The following is a 23,055-nucleotide window of genomic DNA, read 5'->3' as shown; positions in this document are numbered from 1 at the left end:
TGGTAGAAATGAAGTGTTATCGTTAAATAGCAATAAACAATTTGCATTTCAGAACACATAACTCTTTAGAAGAATTTTGTCAGACAGATTCTCTGTTTCATGTTTAGTTTCTCTCTGGAATTTGAAATTAATTCAGACCTTCTCAACAGCAGTATTGTGCAATCTAAATATTACAAGTACACCATTTTTACTTTTTCTACTTAGATATTGTTCTCTGTGATATAGAGCTATTTTACACTTTTAAAACCACAAGTTATGGTTCCAGGTTGTGTCCTGTAATTTAATCTCTGAATCTACTGAATTTGCAGTTCATTTAAATGAAAAGTCAGGTCCCTATTACTGAGCAAGTCAGAGGATTTTTTTGAAACAAAGGATAAAGAAAACTAAGCCTTTAGTTTGCTCTTCCAGGTTTAGAAATCATCTGAAGAGAAAATTATTTTATCATAAATAGCACAATGTGGAATTTCTTGCCCCTGGATAACTTCGTTACTGTATATATTTTAAATAAACTTCTTTTATAAATTTTAACTTCTAGTATCTAAACAGTAAAAAGGTTTCAACTTCATAACATCCATCTTAAACACAATTTCTTTTTGATTCTTTATGAGAGAAGGATTGTGTATGTTTCTTAATAGTGGTAAAGTCTAGATATGGGAAGGAATTTTAGTCTTGGACATCCAAAGGACTGTTTTGTTTTATTTGAAAGATAAATATCTAGCCCATTTCATCTTTATCATAGCTATCCTGAAAAAAAAATGAACCTACAGTAGCAGTGGCTTTACCCTGTTTTGTTTATTTATTTTTCTATTTTCCATGCTCAAACTGACATTCATTTCAAGCTGGGACATAGAGGTCCTAAGGCATCTGTGATGGGACCAGGCTACTTGCAGAAGGAAACCTTGACCTTTAGAGAGGGGAGAAACTTAGTAAAACATTTACATAGCGAACACTCCAACAGGGAAGAACCACATTTAATCACAGCATAGAAAAGCAAATTGCCATGAATAAAAGTAGGATGGAAGTTGGGAGAAGGCTTACAGCCATCAAAAGAGTGTGGATCTGGAATATTCCTCCATGGGGAGCGGTAGTAGAACATTTTAAACTTGCTTTAAGCTTGCTCATTTTAAAATGTAGTTTGATCCATCTAGGAGAGGGGTTTTATGACTTCCTTGCCTCAGGAGCAAAGGGCTGGATTTGGCACTGAGCAAGACCCCTCCAGTTCTGCATGTCTTCATGGCAACACACTAACCAGTTGGCATATGTGTGCAGTAACTGCTTTGCCATGGAGACTGCAGTGCTCATGTTAAAACAGGTTCTTATGTAGCCCTAAAACCAATATCCCCCAGAAAATAGCACTTTCCAAATCTGGTATTTGCTGTGAATACTAAGCGAAGCGATGAGTCAGGAGAGAGGTGAGGCTGACCCACAGTCGCCTGAGTCACGTGCAGCTGCTGAGCCCGCGGGAGCTCAGAAGGGTCGAAACATGCCCCTCTGGCAGCACCTCCCCACGGCATGCTCTTGGCACACTCCTGGGATGGGTGCTGGTCCCCACAGGATGCTTGGCCATAGGACCAGCCCCCGTTCCCGCAAATGTCAGTGAGCTATCACAGAGCCTGCACACTCAGTCTGCTCGGGACAGCCAGGCTGCAGCATTTAATTGATGTGCCAAAACGATTCTCTATATTACATTGCATTGGCTTAATTCTGCCTTTGGGTAAAGTGTTATTTCACATATTGTTGACTGCAGTAAAATTTGAACCACGTACCTGAAGAGTGCAATTTGCCCTATTTGTTTAACAGAGAACTTTAGGGTAGGATTTTGAGAGTGAAAAAATGTTGCTGTCTGCCAGTTACTCTTAGAGCCAGATGTTTGGTCAAACTGTAGTTTAACTCCCACTAATGGGGAAATCAAGTCCTGGGAAACAGACTGTGTCTATAGAATTACATCTGTATAAAATACTTTATGGTCCCTTAATCATTTATGGCTAATTCTTTCTGGATGGCAACTGCTGAAGGGGGTGGTGGAAGGGCCAGTGGGAGCAGGAGGGAGACCAGTCCTATCTCATTCCACATTTCAGAGTAAACAGATCCAATATCCACTGCTTTGCCAAATAGCCAGTTTAATTTTCATAGACCGTAGGCCTGTACCAGATGTGAATGTTGGCTGTGGGCCAGCTTTAAGCAGCAAGAGTGAAATGCAGCTACCTCTCCCTTTTTTCAGTGTCTTTTCATCAAAGCACACGGGCTTCAATTCAAGAGAGGCGTTTATTAATGCACATGAATTCTCCTTGCAGAGAACAGCACTGCCATCAACCTTGGCCACCTGCTTGAGTCAGGACATACGCTCAAAGCAATAGGTGCCCCCGATGTCCAGACAACATGCAGCAGCCATTTACCATATGTCATTGGCCGTAGGCCTAGTAGGGATCAATTTCTGTGTCTTGAAGAAGGAAGACCTCTGCACGTTGGGTACACCTGTCTCAAAGCAGGAAAAGTATCTTTGCGCAGGAGTTAGTTCATTGAAAGAGCTTTAAACTAGATTTGAAGGGGGAAAGGGATAAAACCAGGCTTGCTAGAGGTAAGCCTGGGGGCAGCACACCAACGTTTGAGGGATGTTGGGCTAGTGAGGTCTTTCAGTGTGCTGTCTCAGTGGAGACAGGGGATGGAGAGCCATGTGACAGCAAAGACACAAGGGCTATTGATATGTTAGAACCCATGGAAGTGCCTGAGAACAGTCACATAGGAATTAGGGCTTCTCCTCCCAAAAAGATGAATAGCGCAACTGAAGTGCATCTACACCGATGGATGCAGCGTGGGCAACAAACAGGAGGAGCTGGAAGCCATTGTGCAGTGAGAAAACTGTGGTACAGTTGCAATCACAGAAACATGATGGGATGACTCACACAACTGGAGCGCTGCAATGGATGGCTATAAACTCTTCAGAAGGGATAGGCAAGGAAGGAGAGGTGGTGGGGTAGCCCTGAACGTTAGGGAGTGTTTTGATCGTCTAGAGCTTAATGATGGTGACGATAGGGTTGAGTTTATGGGTAAGAATCAGGGGGAAGGCCAACAAGGCAGATATCATGATGGGAGTCTGTTACAGACCACCCAACCAGGATGAAGAGACAGATGAAATATTCTATAAGCATCTGGGAGAAGTCTCATAATCACCAGTCCTTGTTCTCATGGGGGACTTCAACTTAACAGATGTCTGCTGGAAATACAATACAGCAGAGAGGAAACAGTCTAGGTGGTTCCTGGAGTGTGTGGAAGATACTTCCTGACACAACTGGTGAGTGAGCCAACTAGGGAAGGCACCCAGCTGGACCTGTTGTTTGTGAACAGAGAAGGACTTGTGGGTGATGTGGTGGTTGGAGGCCATCTTGGGCATACTGATCACAAAATGATAGAGTTTTTGATTCTTGGAGAACTAAGGAGGAGGGTCAGCAGAACTGCTACCTTGGGCTTCCATAGGCCTGTTTAGGAGTCTGGTTGACAAGAGTCCCTTAGGAGGCCATCCTGAAGGGCAAAGGAGTCCAGGAAGGCTGGACATTCTTCAAGAAGGAAATCTTAAAAGCACAGGAGCAGGCTGTCCCCATGTGCCAAAAGATGAGCCAGCAGGGAAGACGACTGGCCTGGCTGAACAGAGAGCTTTGGCTGGAACTCAGGAGAAAAAAGGAGAGTTTATGACCTTTGGAAGAAGGGGCAGGCAACTCAGGAAGACTACAAGGATGTCCTGAGGTTACGTGGGGAGAAAATTAGAAGGGCCAAAGCCCAACTAGAACTTAATCTGGCTACTGCCGTAAAAGACAATAAAAAATTTTTCTATAAATACATTAGCAACAAAAGGAGGGCTAAGGAGAATCTCCATCCTTTATTGGATGTGGGGGGAAACATCACGACAAAGGATGAGGAAAAGGCTGAGGTACTTAATGCCTTCTTTCCCTCAGTCTTTAATAGTAAGACCAGTTGTTCTCCAGGTACGCAGCCCCCTGAGCTGGAAGACAGGGATGAGGAGCAGAATGAAGCCCCCCATAATCCAAGGGGAAATGGTTAGCAATGTGCTACACCACTTAGACACACACAGGTCTATGGGCCCAGACAGGATCCACCTAAGGGTACTGAGGGAGATGGCAGAAGTGCTCACCGAGCCACTTTCCATCATTTATCAGCAGTCCTGGCTAACCAGGGAAGTTCCAGTTGAGTGAAGGTTAGCAAATGTGATGCCCATCTACAAGAAGGGCCGGAAGGAGGATCTGGGGAACTACAGGCCTGTCAGCCAGGGAAGGTTATGGAGCAGATCTTGGTGCCAGAGAAAGGTATGGAGCAGATCATCTTGGGTGCCATCCTGTGGCACGTACAGGACAACCAGGCGATCAGGCCCAGTCAGCATGGGTTTATGAAAGGCAGGTCCTGCTTGCCTATGAAAAGGTGACCCACTTAGTGGATGAGGGAAAGGCTGTGCTTTAGTAAAGCCTTTGACGCTGCTTCCCATAGCATTCCCCTGGAGAAACTGGCTGCTCATGGCTTGGATGGGCATACTCATTGCTGGATAAAAAACTGGCGGGATGGCCGGGCCCAAAGAGCTGTGGTGAATGGAGTTAAATCCAGTTGGTGGCCAGTCACGAGTGGTGCTCCCCAGGGCTCAATATTGGGGCCAGTTCTGTTTAATATCTTTATCAATGATCTGGTCGAGGGGATTGAGTGCACCGTTGGAAAGTTTGGAGATGATACCAAGTTGGGCGGGATTGTTGATCTGCTCGAGGGTAGGAAGGCTCTACAGAGGGGTCTGGACAGGCTGGGTCGATGGGCCAAGGGCCAACTGTATGAGGTTCAACCAGGCCAAGTGCTGGGTCCCGCACTTGGGTCACAACAACCCCATGCAGCGCTACAGGCTGGGGGAAGAGTGGCTGGAAAGCTGCCCAGCAAACCTGGGGGTGCTGGTTGGCAGCTGGCTGAATATGAGCCAGCAGTGTGCCCAGGTGGCCAAGAAGGCCAACAGCATCCTGGCTTGTATGAGAAATGGTGTGGCCAGCAGGACTAGGGAAGTGATTGTCCCCCTGTACTCAGCACTGGTGAGGCTGCACCTCGAGTACTGTGTTCAGTTTTGGGCCCCTCACTACAATAAAGACATTGAGATGCGCGGGCAGGTCCAAAGAAAAGCAACAAAGCTGGTGAAGGGTCTAGAGCACAAGACCTATGAGGAGCCGCTGAGGGAACTGGGGTTGTTTACTCTGGAGAAAAGGAGGCTGAGGGGAGACGTTATCGCTCCCTACAACTACCAGAAAGGAGGTTGTAGTGAGGTGGGTGTTGATCTCTTCTCCAAAGTAACAAGTGATAGGACAAGAGGAAATGGCCTCAAGTTGCACCAGGGGGAGGTTCAGATTGGATGTTAGGAAAAATTTCTTCACTGAAAGGGTTGTCAAGCATTGGAACAGGCTGCCCAGGGAAGTTGTTGAGTCACCGTTCCCGGAGGTATTTAAAAGACATGTAGACTTGGTGCTTAGGGACATGGTTTAGTGGTGGACTTGGCAGTGTTAGGTTAATAGTTGGACTCAATGATCTTAAAGGTCTTTTCCAACCTAAATGATTCTGTGATTCTATGATTTTGCAGGTCAAAGGTGGCAATCCCAGTCTGTCACCATATGGGCAAGGTGTAGGTCACCAAATCAGGCAGCACTGTAAATCAGCAGGTGGAGGTTGGACTCAGAGAATCCCATAGAATTGTCCAGGCTTTGAAAAATAAAACAGTAAAAGGTGTGTTCTTAACTCAATTGCCTTAGGGGCTTTAGCAAACTCCATTTCAAACAGCGCTGAAAGCAAAGTGAGGTACCTGGGATGGCATCTCAAAATGAATCCCACCTGACCTCAAGTGGTTAACTCCCGTGAGTTCCCAGGTTCCGTTGTCTCTGGTGTTATTTTAGTGACAGCAAGCTCACAGCAGTTAAGAATGCACTTTTTTTTGTAGTGTAGGCATCTCCTCAGTTATGATTCATGTCATTCTGCTGCATAGGCTTATTGAAATTCCTCAACATGTCACTCACCCTGAAGGCTTCATCACACTGTGTGAGTATGACTATAAAACTGTGCTGAAACAGAATTAATATGGGACTTGCATTTATTGTCATTTCTATGCAGCTGAACTTCGCTCTGATAGGCAAAACTCGTAGTATAATTTGATATGGAGTGACCAACATAAAGGTTGACTTACAAAAGTTTTATTTCAATATTTGCCTTGATTTTGACTTCCCAGGCTGTCCTGTTGAACACATTTTGCCATTATCATTTTGTTAGACAGTGATTTGAAAGTGTGCCTGGTTATATAGAAGATCTCAGCAACATCTTTCTGATGTACTTTCTCTCCATTTTGTGACCCAGGGCTTGCTGTTGGTCTGGATCCACAAGGCTATGGGAACCCTGATTTCTGCTGGTTGTCTGTTCATGACACCCTCATCTGGAGTTTCGCTGGGCCCATCGTAATTGTTGTAGTTGTAAGTATGGTGGAGGTGGCATCCAGAGCTGCCTCTTCCTTACTGCTACCTTTTCTTTTCTGTTTTGTCAAACAGTAGTCATAATGCAAAGCGACTGTATTTTTTACATTTGAAGCCAATGTACTTGAGGTTGCCTCTTTTGCTTAAACAGATAAGACATGAGCTAAGCTCCTGGAAATCAGAGGGCTGCTTGCCAGTCAAAGATTGCTTGTGGAGCAATGGCTGTATGGCCAGAAACCTATTTATTTTTTCCCATTTGCTTTGTTCTATGTTTGAAGGGTTGATTGGTGGTGAGCTTATTAAACAAATCAACAAAATGAGCCATAACAAGTCACTGCATCCAGAAGTCCTAAAGGAATATTAAATAATTCAAATTTGAGGAATTTTAAAGAATGGGCTGGTGTTTAACTTCTCCCTTAAAGCTTCCCTCAGTAACAGAGCACCAGGAGATAAATATTCGTGGTGTGACTCTATCTTGAATACCAAGGGCAGTTCTGGTTTCCTCATCTCACAAAGTATGAAGTAGACCTGGAAGCGGTGTAGGCTGTGGTCAGGAGTCATCAGAGACATGGGAAAACCCCCACTGGAGGACCAGCTAAGTGGACTAGGAGCCTTCAGCCTAGAGAAAAGAAGGCTGCAGAGAAGGGGGGAAGGAAGGAGCCTATAACAGCATGGTGGTCTGGGGAAAATGACTGTGGAGCCAACCATTCAGTGTCTTTTCCAACAGAAGTGGTAGCAGGAGACGGCAGATCCAGAACAAACAGGATGAGCTGCATTGTTTCTCCACAGTGAGTTAAGTTAGAAACTCCCAGAAACAGGATAATGGCGGTGGTAAAGCTCTGCACGGTTTTGGATAGTGAATGACCAGACAAATTCTCTGCATTGATACTTACTATGAGTGATTAAATACAAATGCACCACCCCACCTAGTACATCCCAGCTGTGGAAATCAGTGGAATCTGGAGGAATATTCAGAGGAATTGTCACTATATGCTTTCTCTATTATTGTATTCTTATATTCTGGTTTGGCCCAGCTGAAACAGGGTGCTGGGCTGAGTGGACTCTGGTCTGTACAAGGACAGCCATTCTTGAGTTTTTATCTTTCACTCAAGCCTCTTCGCATAGGGCCATCTTACTGGGTTTCATCCAGATCAAGTCCCAGAATGTTCCTGACTATGTTGGCTTGAAACAAGATAAGTCATGGAACTGTAAATTGAAGGAAAAATATTCTTGGCACCATGAACCATTTTAGGATAAAAATTGCATTTTCACTGAAACCTGAGCTCTAACAAATGTACATAAAGAATCCATGCTGTTATTTCAATTTCTCTTTCAGGTAAACACTGTCATCTTTATACTAGCAATGAAAGCATCGTGCAGACGAAGGCAACGTTCATTTGAAAAAACTGGAGTCATGTAAGTTTGGGTTCAAAAACCTATAGAAAAAGTTCTGGCCAGGAATAAGAAAGAAATAGAATTGCCTAAAAGCAAGTGTTGGAGCAGGAAATAAAAAAGATATTTGGAGGAGACAATTAGCATTGGTAGAGGCAACTGGAGCTGCTTCACTAGCGCCTATTCCTGGGGTTCCCTTGGAGGCTCTGTAAAACCTCCACCATGGTTCTCTGCACCACCACCAAGTGTAGGCACGAGAAGTGAGGGGAGAGGGAAAGGTCTGGTCTCTGGATGGTATCATTACAGTCCTTCCAGATCTTTCGTCATACTCCCTACGACACTGTCACTTCACTTCTGCCCGTGGTATGACCACGTAGATGTAATTCTGGGTCTCCCTGTGCTCACCCGTTGCTCACAAAGGTCTCCCCTCACAAATGCCTGGGTTACCAGCCATGTCGTGGCAGAGACCCGTTGAGGTTCCTGTGCTGAGGGCCAGCCAACCTCCCCCTATCCTGCTCCCGGTAGGACGAGCAGAAAGCCTCACAAGCTGCAACCTGCCGCCTTCCTGAGCTGCTGTGGCAGCCTGTTCCCATTAACGTCTGTTTTGCCCAAAGCTCGGAATTTACCTGTGAACTGAAATGTGATTAGCTAGTGGCAAGACAGCCCTTTTTTTTTTCAAATGGGTAGCTGTATGAGATTTCAAAAGATGACTTCTGGCTATTTATTCAGCCCTGGCTGTTGGGTAATTTTTTTGTTTCCTTTTTAAATCTCCCTAAATAAATGGAGTATAATTGCTACTTAATGGCACTTATTTTACTCATAATACAAAACTTTTGCCACTAGAATTGTGGCCATCTTTTGAAAGTGTCTGTGGAAATAATGTTTTTAAGCAAATAAATATTCCCCTGAGTGCCCTCAATACAAAACCTTGGTCTGTAATGTTGAGAAGGAATGTGAGAGTGAACTTGACAAACAGAAATGAGACGGACGTGGCCTTTTACCGCCCAGATGTCTTCCTCAGAGTCAACAAGGCTGAACAGCATGGACTTGGCAAACAGCCTGGTTTGTTTAAAGAAAACCTTGGAAATGAACTTGAAAAGAAATCACCTTTTTTTTACCTGAGTATGCTAAGTCATTGAGTAGTGCAATGAGAGATTTGGGAACTGGGAGCTGGTGAACACTGCCCTAATTTTCCCAAAGGGCCTTTCCAGTTGCCAAATCGTTGGGGACATAGCACTGCCTCTGCAGAGAAGTTGGGCTGTTCTCTTGTATCCTGTCCCACTGCAAGTGCCCATCTGTGTTTGCTTTACAGCTCTGTGCTGCGAACGGCATTCCTGCTCTTGCTGCTTATCAGTGCCACATGGCTGCTGGGGCTGATGGCAGTGAACAGCGACGTCATGACGTTTCACTATCTCTTTGCCATTTTCAGCTGCCTGCAGGTAAGTTGGATGGCGTCTTGTCTGTGGTAGTCGTTGGGGAGCACTGCTGAGCCCAGACCTCCAAAAACCTGCTAAACATGAGCTAATTTCAGAAGAAGACAGGTGTCAAGTACAATTTTTGCTTTCTTTTCTCAAAGAGAGGGTTGTTTTCACCAAAACCATAACTTTGAGTAATTGCATCTCTCACTTTTAGTCATTCTAAAGATAAGTGCTCTACTATTGTAACGTGTGACAGATAAATAACAGTAGGCAATTATACCTCTATCATTCTGGAGACAAAATCTTTGTTACTGTCTTCTGTGTGCTCATTGTTAAGAGTCATTCTGTTGCTACCGCAAACATGAGACTGTTTTATTTCACCCAGAGTGGATGGCTCCAAGTTCAAGGCTTTCACAAATTAAGTTACTGTTTAAAGAAATGAGTCAAATAATGATTTTAAAATACAACTTGTTGCATTAGGGTTTTAGTAGGTTGCCTGTCCTAGTGTACACACTCGTTGATTAAAGTTGCAGAAAATAGTTATTTGTAGGAGACCTGGCATGGAAGTAGTCATGAAGCTTCATGTTGGTCACAATTTGAATGTGACCAAGGATGATAGTAACTGTCCTGGCAAGTGCCTCTGCTATTAAAACAGCTAGTGCTAGCAGGGCACTCGTCAGCTGCAGCACAACAGCCACAAATTGCAGCCAAACAAAAAAAGAAGTCTGTCGGGTCTCCTCCGGAGATGACTGTCCATGCCCTGGAAGCACACCAGATAGGCCAGCCTGGAGCAAGGTTATTTTGCCACTGCAACTGGTATGCTCTGAAATAAATACACCTGCTCAGGCTGTAGAACCAGGCTTCCACAAGCCTAAACAAAAATTAAATTAAATATAAACCTGATGAGACGGAGGAAAGTCAGCAGCTGGAATTCTCCAAACTTGCCCAGAGAGGCACAGTGGTATGTGGCGTTTCACGTCATTGCCTTCTTTGAACTTGTATTTTTAAAGAGACATTTATGTGAATTTTATTAATGAATAATCCCAAAGTGCTAATGCCAGCTAAGATTGCATTTGATTGAATGTTTGGAAAGTGAGCTTGAAGTTTAAAGTTACTCTAAGTCAATTGCTTTGGCTGAAATCGTGAAATGCAGGCATCTTGTGATGTTGGTACAGCTGCAACTTCATGAGTGACTGGCTTCTATATACTATACCTCCAACCAAAATTGATAACAATTTGGCAGCTGCATGAATTCCCTCAGAGCAAATACATCTGACAGCACACACGTGCATGCCCCCTGCCCGCAGTGAAAGCTGTTAATGTGTGTTCCTGGTAGCCAAAAACTGCCCAGCCCTGGGTATTTTAGTGATTTTCCCACCAGGAGGTATTGCTGAACCAAGGAACGTGTGAGGCAAAAGTTGGGACCTCTGTGCCTCCAATATCCCTCCATGTCTCAAAAGGCTTTCTAAAGTTCTCTTAGCAACAACAGTATTAAGGACACCTACCAGACAAGTTCCCCATTTCCAGTGGTTTTCACTAAAGGCTATGATATTTTTTATGTGCTGCTATGGATTTTGTCTCATCATCAGTGTAAAAGCTCTAAAATCTTAGTGCAAGTAGAACCCTGAAACTCCCTGCCATGTCTTCCAGTGGGACATTGAGGTCCCTGTTGGATATTTTGAGAAGAAAGTTTCTTCCCAAATGACAAGGGAGGGTGGCACCTACCACAAGCTCTGCTCTGTAAACCCTGGAGGAACACTTGTGTATATTTTCCCAGGCCTTTTATGTGCATTTGAACTTGGAAGGAAATTATGAAGAAGTCTGAGGAGATCAATCAATGCCATTTCAGTCAAAGACAGAAAATAGTTATTGCTATTGAAATCATGGTCTGTGAACTAGAATTCAGCAGTTGTTTCAAAACAGCTCTTCTCTAATATCTGTATTTGCAGTTTGGCAGTAATAAATCATTTACATTTATTCTTCCTCTCTCTAAAACAATCCAGGGGCTGTTCATTTTCTTCTTCCACTGCATATTTAACAAAGAGGTCAGGAAGCACTTGAAGAACACTTTAACTGGGAAGAAACCTCTTCCAGACGATTCCACTGCAACAAGAGCTACATTATTAACTGTAAGGAAAAAACACTGGGAAAAAAACCATCCTTTTGCTGGCAGCAGTTACCTAAAATAAATTTGTAGGTGGCTTGTCTGTAATTAAGTGAATTGTCTGATCGCTTTCAGTGACTTGTACAAAGATTACTGATGTACAAAGATTACTCTCAAAACTTTTGATTACTATTTTAATTAAAACTTCTGAGAGGAGAGAATTCTTTTCCTCAGCATCAAAAACCACTTGGTTCTTTCATAACTTAATACATTCGTGGGTAATGTGGGCTTTTGGTAGGATCATTCACTATTGCTTTGTTTCTTTTTTTTTTTCTTCAGCGATCTCTGAACTGTAACAACACATATATAGAAGAGCCAAATATGTATCGCACAACTATTGGGGAATCCACTGTCTCCCTAGAAAGCACCGTCAGGTCAGCCAAGAGCCACAATAGCTACCTTGCTTATATTCTCAGGTAATCAGGTGGCAGGTGCATGGCTTCCAGGTGCTTGCCTTTCCCTTTTCATTGCTCTTGTGGAAAACAGAAATGTTGTGGTTCAAATGCTACTTGTTTTATATCTTAACAGTTCTGTTTTATGTGACTGTCATTTTCTTTCATGCATTTTCTTTTGCATGCATCTTCAGTGGGGAGTTCCAACAATGCAGTGGTTAACATAACTTATGTTAACTATATGGGCCACGCTGCTTGCCTGTTAAAATTCAGACGTGCCTCAAGGAGTGCAATTTAGCTTATTAACTTCAGGCTTTTTCAGAGTGTGATTCATGTGGCCAAAGGCAGACAGCTACATTAGGATCACCTATGTCTTGTTGTAAAAGTGACCACGTTGACAGTCAAGCACAGGCTGGCTAGTATCCACTGCAGCTGTTTGCGTTTGACTGGAAGAATCTCATCTGCATGTCTGCCTTGTTGTTAAGAACAGTAAAGTAACAAAGAAAGTTGTCCTCTGTTTTTGTTCTCAAAGGGATGAGGCTGCTCATAAGCTCAGTGGATCCTCAAGTCAAGCAAGGGCTGGTCAGACTGAAGCAGATTCCTCCATTTTTCATAGGAATCCATCAAAATCCAATGGTAAGAATTATTTCTAAATGTTTTGGCCCAGTTGTGCACCTTCTCCTTCTCAGCACTTTTTTCAAAGGCTTCTGTAATAGGAAGAATAGTTAGTCTGACTTGGTGTGTCTCATTCTTGTTATGCTCTTGGCATAATGAGCTATGCAATGGCTGCCTTACTAGGGAATCCTGGAATGGAAATATCATGTATCTGCTTCTTGTGATGGTTCAGTTTAATCTGACAGCTGTCACAGCTGTTGACAGTTTCTGGCGTCCCCTTTCTTTCTCACAAATTATGTGCTGTTGCTCTTGATTTTTAATTGGAGATCTTTTAACGTTTGAGTCCTTGAGGCAATATCCTCCTTTACTACAGTGTGCTTTGTACAAGAAAATCAGAAGTGTCTCGTGTCTGATTTCCTTTCATTTGGGTCTTGACGTTAAATTTTGTTGCCTTGTAGCAGTTTTTAAGGTTTTTTAAGTGCATTTGCAGATTCTTGATATTTCTAGGTACCTTGGTTTGCCTGTGTGTTGTGTTAAGATCCTATGGAGTTACTGTTCTGCATATTGAATAGGGAAAAAAGTGTCCCCATCCTGTTCTGCACCTCCCATGCACATAAAAGGTCCTGCCCACTAGCTGAGCTGAGCAGTCGTGCTTCTCATAATTACTTAGATGAATGCTGCAGTCCTTGTGAATTAATCCTATGTACACTTACGGATGTAAGAGCTCATCCCTGGCACAGCCTGAACCAGAGGCCTGCCTTTTCTTTCTCCTTGTGCATTTGTCAGATTTGTTCAACTCCTGTCCACACTTTCATCACTTTGTTTCCCCTTTCCGCATTTGTAGAACACGATTCAGACTCTGACAGTGAACTGTCCCTCGATGAACACAGCAGCTCTTATGCCTCCTCCCATTCATCGGACAGTGAGGAAGATGGGCTCGAGACGGAGAAAAAGTGGAACACGTCTACTTCCAAAAATAATGAACGTGGCCCAATCCACAGCACACCCAAAGGTACTACCAGTGTGAGGGGAGAGCAGTGGATTTATTCCCTTCTATAAAATAGCTTTAGAGTAGATGGGACAAATTTGCCAATCTACCATACAGCTGAGACAGCATCCCTACCACTGTGCCTTGCTTCTGCAGAGATCCTTGTTGTCCCCAGCTTAGAGACCTTTCTTCCTTCCAAAGGCTTGTTCACAGGGGTGGCTGAGCACAAGTGAAAGGATGCTTCAGCAAATCTGCAACTTATGGTGCTCAGGCAGAGAATGCGCTTTGCAGGCAGGTCCCAACAGCACTTGGCAATGGTGCTGCCCTGCCAGCAAAGTCTCATATGAAGGAAGAAGAAGAGGAGGGAGAAGCTGGTTGTTTTGAGGGCAGGGGAAAGAAATACCTGCCTCTCCTCATGCAATACAGGCATGTGGATTTAGTGGTGTCAGGTAGATCCTGGACCTAAAGAGTTGGAGATCACTGGCCATTAATATCAATACTGTGTGGCAGGGTGTAGGCATTTCTATGCATAGTTCATCTTGTCCTAAAGATAGTCAGCTTTGACTGACAAACGTCCAGGCTGTGTGCCAGTGCTCTGCATAGGCAGAGCATAAGGTGCCTTGAGTGCCCTCACCCTTAAGAAGCCAACCTCCCCAAGGAGCCGGTGGGATCGCTGGCCCTCGAGAGTTGAGAGGACAGGTTTGCCTCACACTTCTCCATAATAGAGCCAGTGACCTTGCTCTGGGAAGGGTTTGGACGCCCTGCCATCCTACCAGGTGTGTTTTTGGGGGCTCGCTGCACCCTGAGGGCAGTGCAGTCCAGCAAGGATCATCTGAACATTTGCTCTGGTTTGACACACAGCTCCTCCCCAGCCACAGGGAACAGGACTGGCTGGGCAGTGGTTAAGAAAACATACCAAAAGTGGTTTTCGAGCTAGTGTTTTTTTGCATTGCAGTTGATACCCTTCCCAATCATGTGAAACCCTATTGGCCCACAGAGTGCGTAACGGCCAGCGACAGTGAGGACCCGAGCGGGAAACAGAAACTCAAAGTCGAGACCAAGGTCAACGTAGAGCTTCACAGGGAAAACCAGGTGAACCACAGCAACGAAGCACCGCAGGACAAGGAGAATGAAGGGCAGCAGAAGGAGAACAGACCTCTGTCCCACCAGAATAACCAGCAGCCGGAGCAGAGGAAAGGTAGTGCAGCCAACTTTGCCTCACAGCTGGATTAGAAGGCTGGGGGGTTAATGAGCATTAATTAGTTCATATGGTAGCTCTATCAGGGAAGAACACTTTCCAAATGGCTCCAACCTGTGTAACCAGATACACCATGGGAAGTTAGCAGGTAGTTGCTGAAGTCTAATCTTTTGGTTTTGAAATAAAGTGACAAACTAGAAGTCTGATTAAGAAATATAAAATGTCGCTTCTTGGATGTGTTCAGCTTGATGAAGGAAATTACTGATATGTTTCAAAATTCTCATTATTCCCTCTTTTCCCTAACAGGCATCTTAAAAAATAAAGTCACCTACCCTCCCCCGCTGGTGGATAAGAATATGAAGAATCGACTGCGGGAAAAGCTATCGGATTACAATCAGACCACGATCTCATCCAGGAGTACTTCCCTGGGGACAAATGATGGGGTCCGCTCTCCCTCGGATTCGGGGGTGACAGTAAAAAATGCTCGGAGGGAGCAGTCTCGAGACCAGCTCAACGGCATGGCCATGAACGTCCAAGTGGGAACAGGACATGCTGACACCTCAGACTCAGAGTAAGTGCCACACTGGGATGCCCTGGCAGACCTCACATGGCTCTGGTCTCTCCCTCCACTTTCCAGTCCCAAACTCCCACGTAAGCAAGGATTTCACCTGGTGACTGGACCAGTGTCCTGCACCAGTGACTGTCCTGATGGCTTGTCCATACTGTGTCCCCAAGCCACAGTGTTTCACTGATGGAGAAGGCCAAAATAGGTATCACGGGCAAGGTGCCGTGACAGACACCTGTTACCGGTCACCCTGGCATCCTCCGACGTGGCAAGCTGATGTGTTACTGGCACTCTGTGGACTAGAGCAACCTAGCTCTGCCCCATCATCTTGCCGTGGGACTTGCTGCGCTTGGCATGGTGCCCCCTGGTCACAGCGAACTGGGCTCCCACATCCACATGAATTATCTATCCCTTCCCTGCCTGGTGAGCTGCCGAGGTCATCACCTTCCCCAGCCCTTGGCTACACACATCACCAGAACAAGGATGGGCTTTTTCCACTCCCTCATGCTGCCAGGCATCTGGGATGGTTTACCAATGCCCACCTGTGGTCCTGAGAGCCATGCATGCCCTCAGGGATGCTCTGCTCGGGACCACCCCCTGCTACTGCTTCTGTGCCCTCAGCCCCTCACCTTCACCCCCCTTGGACCATGGGAACATTTGGTTTCCCCTCTGTTTTTTACCTGTTCTCCCCTTTTGTGTCAGGGAGAGTGTTTGGGGCCATTAGGGACCTATCACTAACGGGGTGCAGTTAATGTGGCCAGTACCAGGTACGGAAGGAGGAGGAGAAGCAGAGGGTAAACATGGAGCAGCACTTCTTGATGCATGTCCAGTAAGACCGGCAAGAGCTGTTGTGGGTGTCTGGCAGCCAGCAGGGAGCAGGGCAGGTTGGGGCAAGACCCCAGCGAAGAGGACCCCTGAGGAAGTCCAGTGTTTTGGTGGGGAAAGGAGCTAGGCTGAGGGGAGCCTGGCATGGGTGTCCACTGGGCAGAGGGAAACCATTGCTGGGGCAGGAGATCCAAAGGCTGCAGAGAAAGTGCCGTGTCAAGCTACTGACCCTAAATTACCAGGTGCACAATTCCCACCGACTGCCTGGCGATCAGTGTGCGTATTTGCCATTGTAAACTAAATTAAACATTAACAAAAGGCTGAGCAAGGTCTCAGCCAAAGGGTATTCTCAGAAACCTTGTTACTTGTCACATCAATTCTTGCACTTAAAATGAGGAAAATAGCCATATGTAAAGTCTGCGCAAACAACTTATGCATATAGACTCATTTTTATTAACACAAATAATAGTATCGTTCTTTCTCCAAACCAAGAGAAAATTTCTCACCCAGCTTTAACTCTGACATTGTCCCACTGTGCTTTAGACACCCATGTTGTCTGGGTGCACAGACCATTCCCAGCTCACTATAAAAGTGCCTATTTGGGTTGCCAGGAGATGAAATATATCCTGGTTAGCCAGGAAACAGAGATGTTTTTAACAAGTGATAACTACTTCCTGCTACCAGGTAATACAGTCATTACTGGAGAATAACTAGCCAGTTTGTACTAAGCAACTGTTTTATCTCCACACCTTTTGCATAATGTAAGACGCTGCTGTTGGACAGCAGATCGCATGAATGTCTGAAATACCAGGTTTCTAACAGCTTGTAAGATTTGTGTGTGAACCTTGCATCTTCACCTAAGCATTAGCCAAACACAAGCCCTCTGTAGAGCTCCCTCTAAAGAGTGCATCTTGTGTACTACCTGGAAAAGTTTCACCCAGCTGGTCTTGCCCTCCAGGGCAGCACCCCTCTTGCAAGCGTTGTATTGGCAAGGCGTGGTAAATTCACGGAGCATGAGCCCTTACTAGAAGGGATTAGGTGGTTTTGGGTGGAGTGGGTTGCCTGTGCCTGTTTAACCCTAAGCCTGCATGCTTACTTCTTCTCACTAACAGAGGCAGTAACGAAACTTCAATTTGAACCATCAGGAAACTGTGATCGCTGCTGCGTGGTTCTGGGCTCCTCGCCGCGGGGTCACCTCGGACTTCGTCAGAGTGGCCGCATAGCGAGGAGGACAAGGTGGGCATTGATTCCCACATGGTTTCACGTTATGGCAGACTCCTGGCCGCTCGCGGCGGAGACACAGCGCCCGGATGCACCTGCTATAAGGCTGCTGTGTGGTACTCTCCGCGCGGCATGAACCCATGCCAAAACGCATGGAAATGGCCACAGGGATGCACTGTGAGGGCCAGATACCTGCTCGCAGTGCGGACAGTGCTACAGGGGTTGTTTATTACTGGGGAGAATCAAGGAAAAACACATTATTATCGCAGTGGACGTACAGTAAGTCAATCCATCAGCCTTAAGACAAGCACCAGGAGACGTCTCTTGTGGAGTTTTGTCCGGCTACAGTGTGAACCCTTTGGCTTGCTGGGCTCTAGGGAGGAATATCCCAACAAGTGTCCTTTCGTTTCTATGCCAGCATCTCTGTCCACCCCTCTATGGACACGTCGTCTTAAGAAAAAAAAAAATCCTTTATATATATATATAAAAAGTGTAGATACTTTTATATATTTTGTATGGTGTTGCTAAAGAAAAATTTCCTTTGTATATTTTACATTTATACTGATCTTCTTAATTTGATAATAGGAAATCAATTAAAAGAGGTTTTGATATTTTTTATATGAACATTGCACAATTTTACTTGAATTTGGCATTTGATAGAGTAACTGAGGTTTGCATGGAAGCCACCTTAAGATGCAATGCAGTTTTCAAAGTAATACAGTAAAGATTACATCAAAATCTATGACTAATTTATAAGTTTTGTTGACAGATTTTGGAACACTTTAAGGACAGAGTATGTTTTTTTCATAACCTCTTCTAAAACCCACAAAAAATGTTTTGATTTTTCATTTCTTGGTGTTTTGACGTCTTCTCCCAAGTGCATTGAAATGTTCAGCAACTGAACTTCAGGACTAAAAATAAGTCTTATCTTTATCTAAGATTTCAACACAGTCCTTGCCTGGAAGAAGTCAAATATTTCCCCTACCAAGAACAAGAAAACAAGTGGTGTCATTGCATGATAGGTTTTGACTTTGGTCTGGCTCTGCGACAAAACAGCGCTTTGCGTGTCCCAAGAAGAGGGCCCTCCTCCTGTGGGGCAAGTTCTGCCTCAGGCGCAGTATTTTATTTTGCTGTTAATGTCTTTCCCACTGGAGGCAGCACGTTGCTAATCAAAGCAGAAATGCAAGTCTTTAAGGATGTCCAGGTTTCACTGCCCAGCTCTTTGACAAAGCCCTGGCCTTCTAAGTGTTTCAAAAAGCACATGGATGGCTTAAAGTTTCGTGTTTCCCACAAAATATGCTGGTTTCACAAGTATAGGAAAGTTAAGCGTGGCCTCTCCACTGTCTTCACCTTCCTGCAGTGTTTACAGGAACAGGAAAAAGAAGATGTGAAAAAGTTTGCATCCAACAGCATGGGGCAGAGCTCTGCTGGCAGCTCCCCATGGTGGGAATACGCGACTCAAAGGGCAGCAATGGTGTGGCCATGACCTGCTCTCTGCTGCCAAGGCTTTCAGGAGCTCCTCGCTCACTGTAGCAGCCCTTTTGGCTTTCATTTGTGTAACTGTGTGTGTTGAAAGGGAAAAAAACAGAAAATCAAGCTAAATAAAATGCAGGAGTTGAGGAAAAAATGAAATAATATGTACTGTAATCTTGGTTTCATTATATTCCTATGCATTTTCAAATGTATCAAGGAGGCCTTTGGAAGCGGAGAGGGAGGAAGGTTGCTGTTCCTTTAAAAATTATGCAACATACTGTGTGACATTTTCTGACTGAAAAAAGTTTTGAATGTTTTAAGGGTCTGGCACTTGGCTGTGTGCTCAGGCATTGTGTATAACCCACACTAGTTGTTTTTACATCTGTGTATGTATATTTTGTCCCAGTGAGATGTAGGTAGTTTTTATTTTGATCAGAATTGTTGCAGTAAATGAGGGTCAGTTGTATTAATGGCAAAAAAATTAAAACCTATTTTTATGACTTTTTAAAAGCTTTATGGCAGATTAGGCACTGGAGGTTGTTTTTTTTTTTAACAAATGTATATTTATTAATGTGCAGAACACTGGAATTGCAGCACAGATGAAAGAATTTACAATAAATTAAGAAATTTTTTTTGAACTTGTATTCTTTTGGTGGTTTATTTTAAGTGCAGTACAGATGCTCAGGGTCCAAATGGCATTTCCTGGGGTTTAGAAAGTAGCAGGAGGGACGTAGACATACCCATCACTCTTGCCGAGGGAGCAGAGGCTGTAAAGCATCAGCTGCCAGCACTGCTCCCTGCGGGGTGCTCCCAGCCCTGGGTGGTATCTCATGGGGAGTTTGCTTCGGATGGATGGATGGATGGATGGATGGATGGATGGATGGAAAGACACACACACACACCCCAGTGCCCTTTGCTGGCACAGGGTACCACGGCATGCATTGCTTTTCAGTCCAAACCCGCGGCATTTCTCACACCTGGGAAACAGTCCATGGAAGAAAAACACCCTCCACTAACCTGGAGCAAAGCAGACCGCCAGGAAAGCATTGGGTTTAGAAGAGGAGGTTGGAGAGGAGCTAGAAGGGTGTGAGGCAGCCAGCCCAGCCCATGAAAGCCTGCAGTGAGAAGGAACTTTTTGGACATTCTTGGCTTTCTCAAGCCAAATGAGGCCAAGTCATGGTCTTGCTCACTCTGTACTTTTCAGGCTGTTGTGCAAGTCTTTGTTCACGCATCTCACAAGGCACAGCAGTGACCTGCACGAGTCTGCCAGCTTTCTGGAAATACAAGTATTTCTCAGTATCATCTGGCCAGCTTTTCCATAAATGTTTCTAAACATTAGGCTATAAACTGGGAGTATGTGAGGTCAGGGGGAGAGAGTCTGGTTACTGTCATGATTTAGGGGCAAAATCAAAGACAGGATCTTCGATTTGCAAACAGCTCTGCCAAAACATGCCATTAAACAAACCCAAGCAATTAGCCCAAAGGGAAACTGTTCTAAATTTTATTGTACAAGTTCACTTTTTGGTGTAACACTAATACTTGAGTTTGTTCTCCAGTATTAGTTCACTTTACTGTGGAAAAGCATAAATCAGCTGAGGCTTATTTATTATTCAAATAAATATTCACAGACCAGCCCATGATCCTGTCTCCAGTAATGGCCAACAGCAGAAGTTTAGGAAAAGAGGATTATCAGCCAGCCACACATGACATGGCGAGGTGGCCCCAGCAGGGTCCACAGCCCCCAGCATGCTGCAGCTCAGGGCACCCCAGCAGAGGGGGTTGTGCTTGTCTCCAGCAGCCCATTCTTTCCTCCAATAACGTGTCCTGTTGTGTTTTGAACCCACATAAACTTCTGGTATGCAGTGGGTTGCCTGATTTGGTCACAAGCAGCAAGAAGAAGTTCTTACTCGTCTTCAGCTTCATTCCTGTCCCCTGCGATGAACACCTTTGCCGCCTGAACCACAAGAGGCAGTGAGCAATCATTTCTCAACCACCTTCTCCAGGTCAAAGAGGAAGTGCTCCATCCTAGAGCACTTGGGTTGTCGCTTTCTACCTGAACAGCTCGGATCTCTGTCATTGTTCCTTGTGCAGAAATCCTGCTGTACCTTTTAGCCTTCCTTCTTGTCCTTCTTCAACCCTTTCCCAGGTCTAATGTGGCCTTTCTGGAGATGGCAGAGAGAGAGAAGAGACCAGAGCAGCCCACAAAATGCAAGCAGTAGGCCTACCAACAACCAAAAAAAAAAATAAAAAAATATTCCATTTCATTCCCTTTTCTTGTCCTAATCTTTACAATGACATTTGGCATAAGCAAATTGTAAGAAAAAGGACTCCCAAAGAGATGGACCAGTGGCAGCATCATGGCACAATAAGGCTGCAGTAACCTAAGCGATCACATTGCCCAGCTGCTCCAGCAACCTGGGATAACTGGGGATTTGTCTGATGTTCTTAAAAATCTCAATGACAATTCCAGTACATCTGCAAATAGCCTGTAATAGGACTTCATAGCATGATGAGTTAGTTTGTCCATATACTTATGTCATGCTTAGACGCGCAGCTCAGCTGCAGAGGATGCTCCTGCTGAGGTCTGGGGGGGGTCGCAGAAAAGAGATCCCCCAGCAGCCCAGGTGAGATGTTATCATCATCCACACCAGCGTCACCTGCAGTGCCAGGGCCAGTCTGGGATGCATTTGGGCTCCACAGCCTCTTCTGCAGAGCTTCTGCCTTGCCTTTATGCTCCTGTTTGCACATACGCAGCTCAGTTTTCCTCCCTGTAAGTAGCAGTTTGCACTGGATTCATTTTCCATTTTAGTTTCTTGATTTTGGGATCCATTCTCCAGCTTCTCATACTCATTTTGGATTTTAGTGCTGTCCTTGAGGATGCCTGGAGTCCTTTGGCAGCATCTGCAGCCTTTACAAGCTACCTTTTATTTCATCATTCAAACTGTGAATGAAAATATCAAATAAAACTAAGCCCAAGGGGGCTCTTGTAAAACTTCTCTTCTTGCCAAGCAAGTTTTGCACCTACCTCATACCGATTAATGTCAGCCCACACTGACTGTGTTTTGCATATGAGAATACAGCGTGGGATAGTGTCAAACAAACTGTTTACTGAAGACGCATCCCATCTGCTGCTGCTCCTTTATCCACCATGCCAGGCGCTGTATTAAAGAAGAAAATTAGATTAATCTGACATGTGTGTTGCAAAGAGACCGTGTTAATTCATTATTGTCTTCTGAATACTTAGAAGTATTTGTAAGTGCCCCCAGGAGCCCCCTGGAGCTCTCTACTGGGCTGGTGTCTCCCCTTCTGCCTTGGTCAGACATCTGCTGCTGCCGCCCCTCTGCTCAAAGACCACTATGAATAGGGTATCCACTCCTTCAGACTCAAATATTACATACTCTGAGCATATTTTCTTTATCTGAAGGGAGGCCTAGAGCAATGTCTCTCTGACCCGGTGCTTTGTGAAGGCAGCTGAGGCTGCTATGAGACCCCCAGCTTCTGCGCTGGGTCAGGAGACACCGCAGAGGAGGAGCGGGGCCGAGCTTGCTCCAGGGGATGCATCTTCAGTAAACGGTTTGTTTGACACTATCCCACTCTGTATTCTCATTTAAGTCGAGAGGTGCCCTGTCTCTCTCAGAGCTACCGGGTGTCCCGGGGCCATCTGCCCTAACGTGGGACTGCTCCCTGCCTAGCATGGCCTAAGGCTTCTGGAGCCTATCCTGATCTTCGCAAAGCCATCATTTTACATCAGATCCACTCATGAAATAGAAATGAACTCAAAGCTCCAGCTTTTCAGGTGCTGCCGCTCTCTTTCATTAAAATAGTTGCAGTGCATCCAATTGGGTGGTTTCCAGTATTAGTTTCTTACAGGTTGCATTCTTTCCCCCCCCTGCAAATATAACAGCTTGCAAAAACACCAACCCCTTGGGCTAACGTGTAGGAAAAATCTCTTCCTTTCAGTCATTTGACAGCAGCTCTTTGGAAGTCCACTTCAAATGATCTGGTTCGCATGCTAAGCCTATATCACACTTTCCAAGTGAAGAACGTAGGGTTGGGTCTGTGGTTTTGTTAGGTATTCACATGCTGGAGGGAATAATGAGCATGTGAAGTGCTGTGCATGTATAAACAGGGCAACTGAAGCAGTGGGTCCCTGTGTATGATGTTTTTAATTGCAGTGAAAGTATTTATAAAGTACAAGTGATTCCAGCACCAGTTCTGCTGGGTGAGAAGCAGAGGAAGGAACAGGTCTCCCCGCAAGCCCCCACAAGCAGGTGCTTCCCAGCCACTGTTCCCTCTGCGTGGGCGAGTGATAG

The 23,055-nt window shown here is 45.0% G+C and overlaps 1 protein-coding gene across 6 annotated transcripts in view; it reads left to right on the top strand.

Moving 5' to 3' along the window:
* CELSR1 (cadherin EGF LAG seven-pass G-type receptor 1) overlaps positions 1-19,331 on the top strand; it is a 177,137-nt gene extending 157,806 nt beyond the window's left edge. For 2 of the 6 annotated variants that reach the window (XM_075024902.1, XM_075024903.1), the window contains exons 26-35: positions 6,379-6,491; positions 7,828-7,907; positions 9,196-9,322; positions 11,305-11,430; positions 11,745-11,881; positions 12,390-12,493; positions 13,317-13,484; positions 14,416-14,658; positions 14,965-15,229; positions 17,161-19,331. In XM_075024902.1, the coding sequence (XP_074881003.1) occupies positions 6,379-6,491; positions 7,828-7,907; positions 9,196-9,322; positions 11,305-11,430; positions 11,745-11,881; positions 12,390-12,493; positions 13,317-13,484; positions 14,416-14,658; positions 14,965-15,229; positions 17,161-17,185 (1,388 nt within the window). In that variant the 3' untranslated portion in view covers positions 17,186-19,331. Of the gene's footprint in view, positions 1-6,378; positions 6,492-7,827; positions 7,908-9,195; positions 9,323-11,304; positions 11,431-11,744; positions 11,882-12,389; positions 12,494-13,316; positions 13,485-14,415; positions 14,659-14,964; positions 15,234-17,160 lie in introns of those variants that run through there. The other 4 variants (XM_075024905.1, XM_075024906.1, XM_075024904.1 and 1 more) reach the window with 4 other exon arrangements.
* The last annotated feature ends 3,724 nt before the right edge of the window (positions 19,332-23,055 follow it).

The sequence above is a fragment of the Buteo buteo genome, chromosome 4 (genome assembly GCF_964188355.1).
Source record: "Buteo buteo chromosome 4, bButBut1.hap1.1, whole genome shotgun sequence".
Taxonomy (NCBI): domain Eukaryota; kingdom Metazoa; phylum Chordata; class Aves; order Accipitriformes; family Accipitridae; genus Buteo; species Buteo buteo.
Note: the sequence above shows the minus strand (reverse complement) of the source record. Positions and strands in the feature narration are given on the sequence as shown.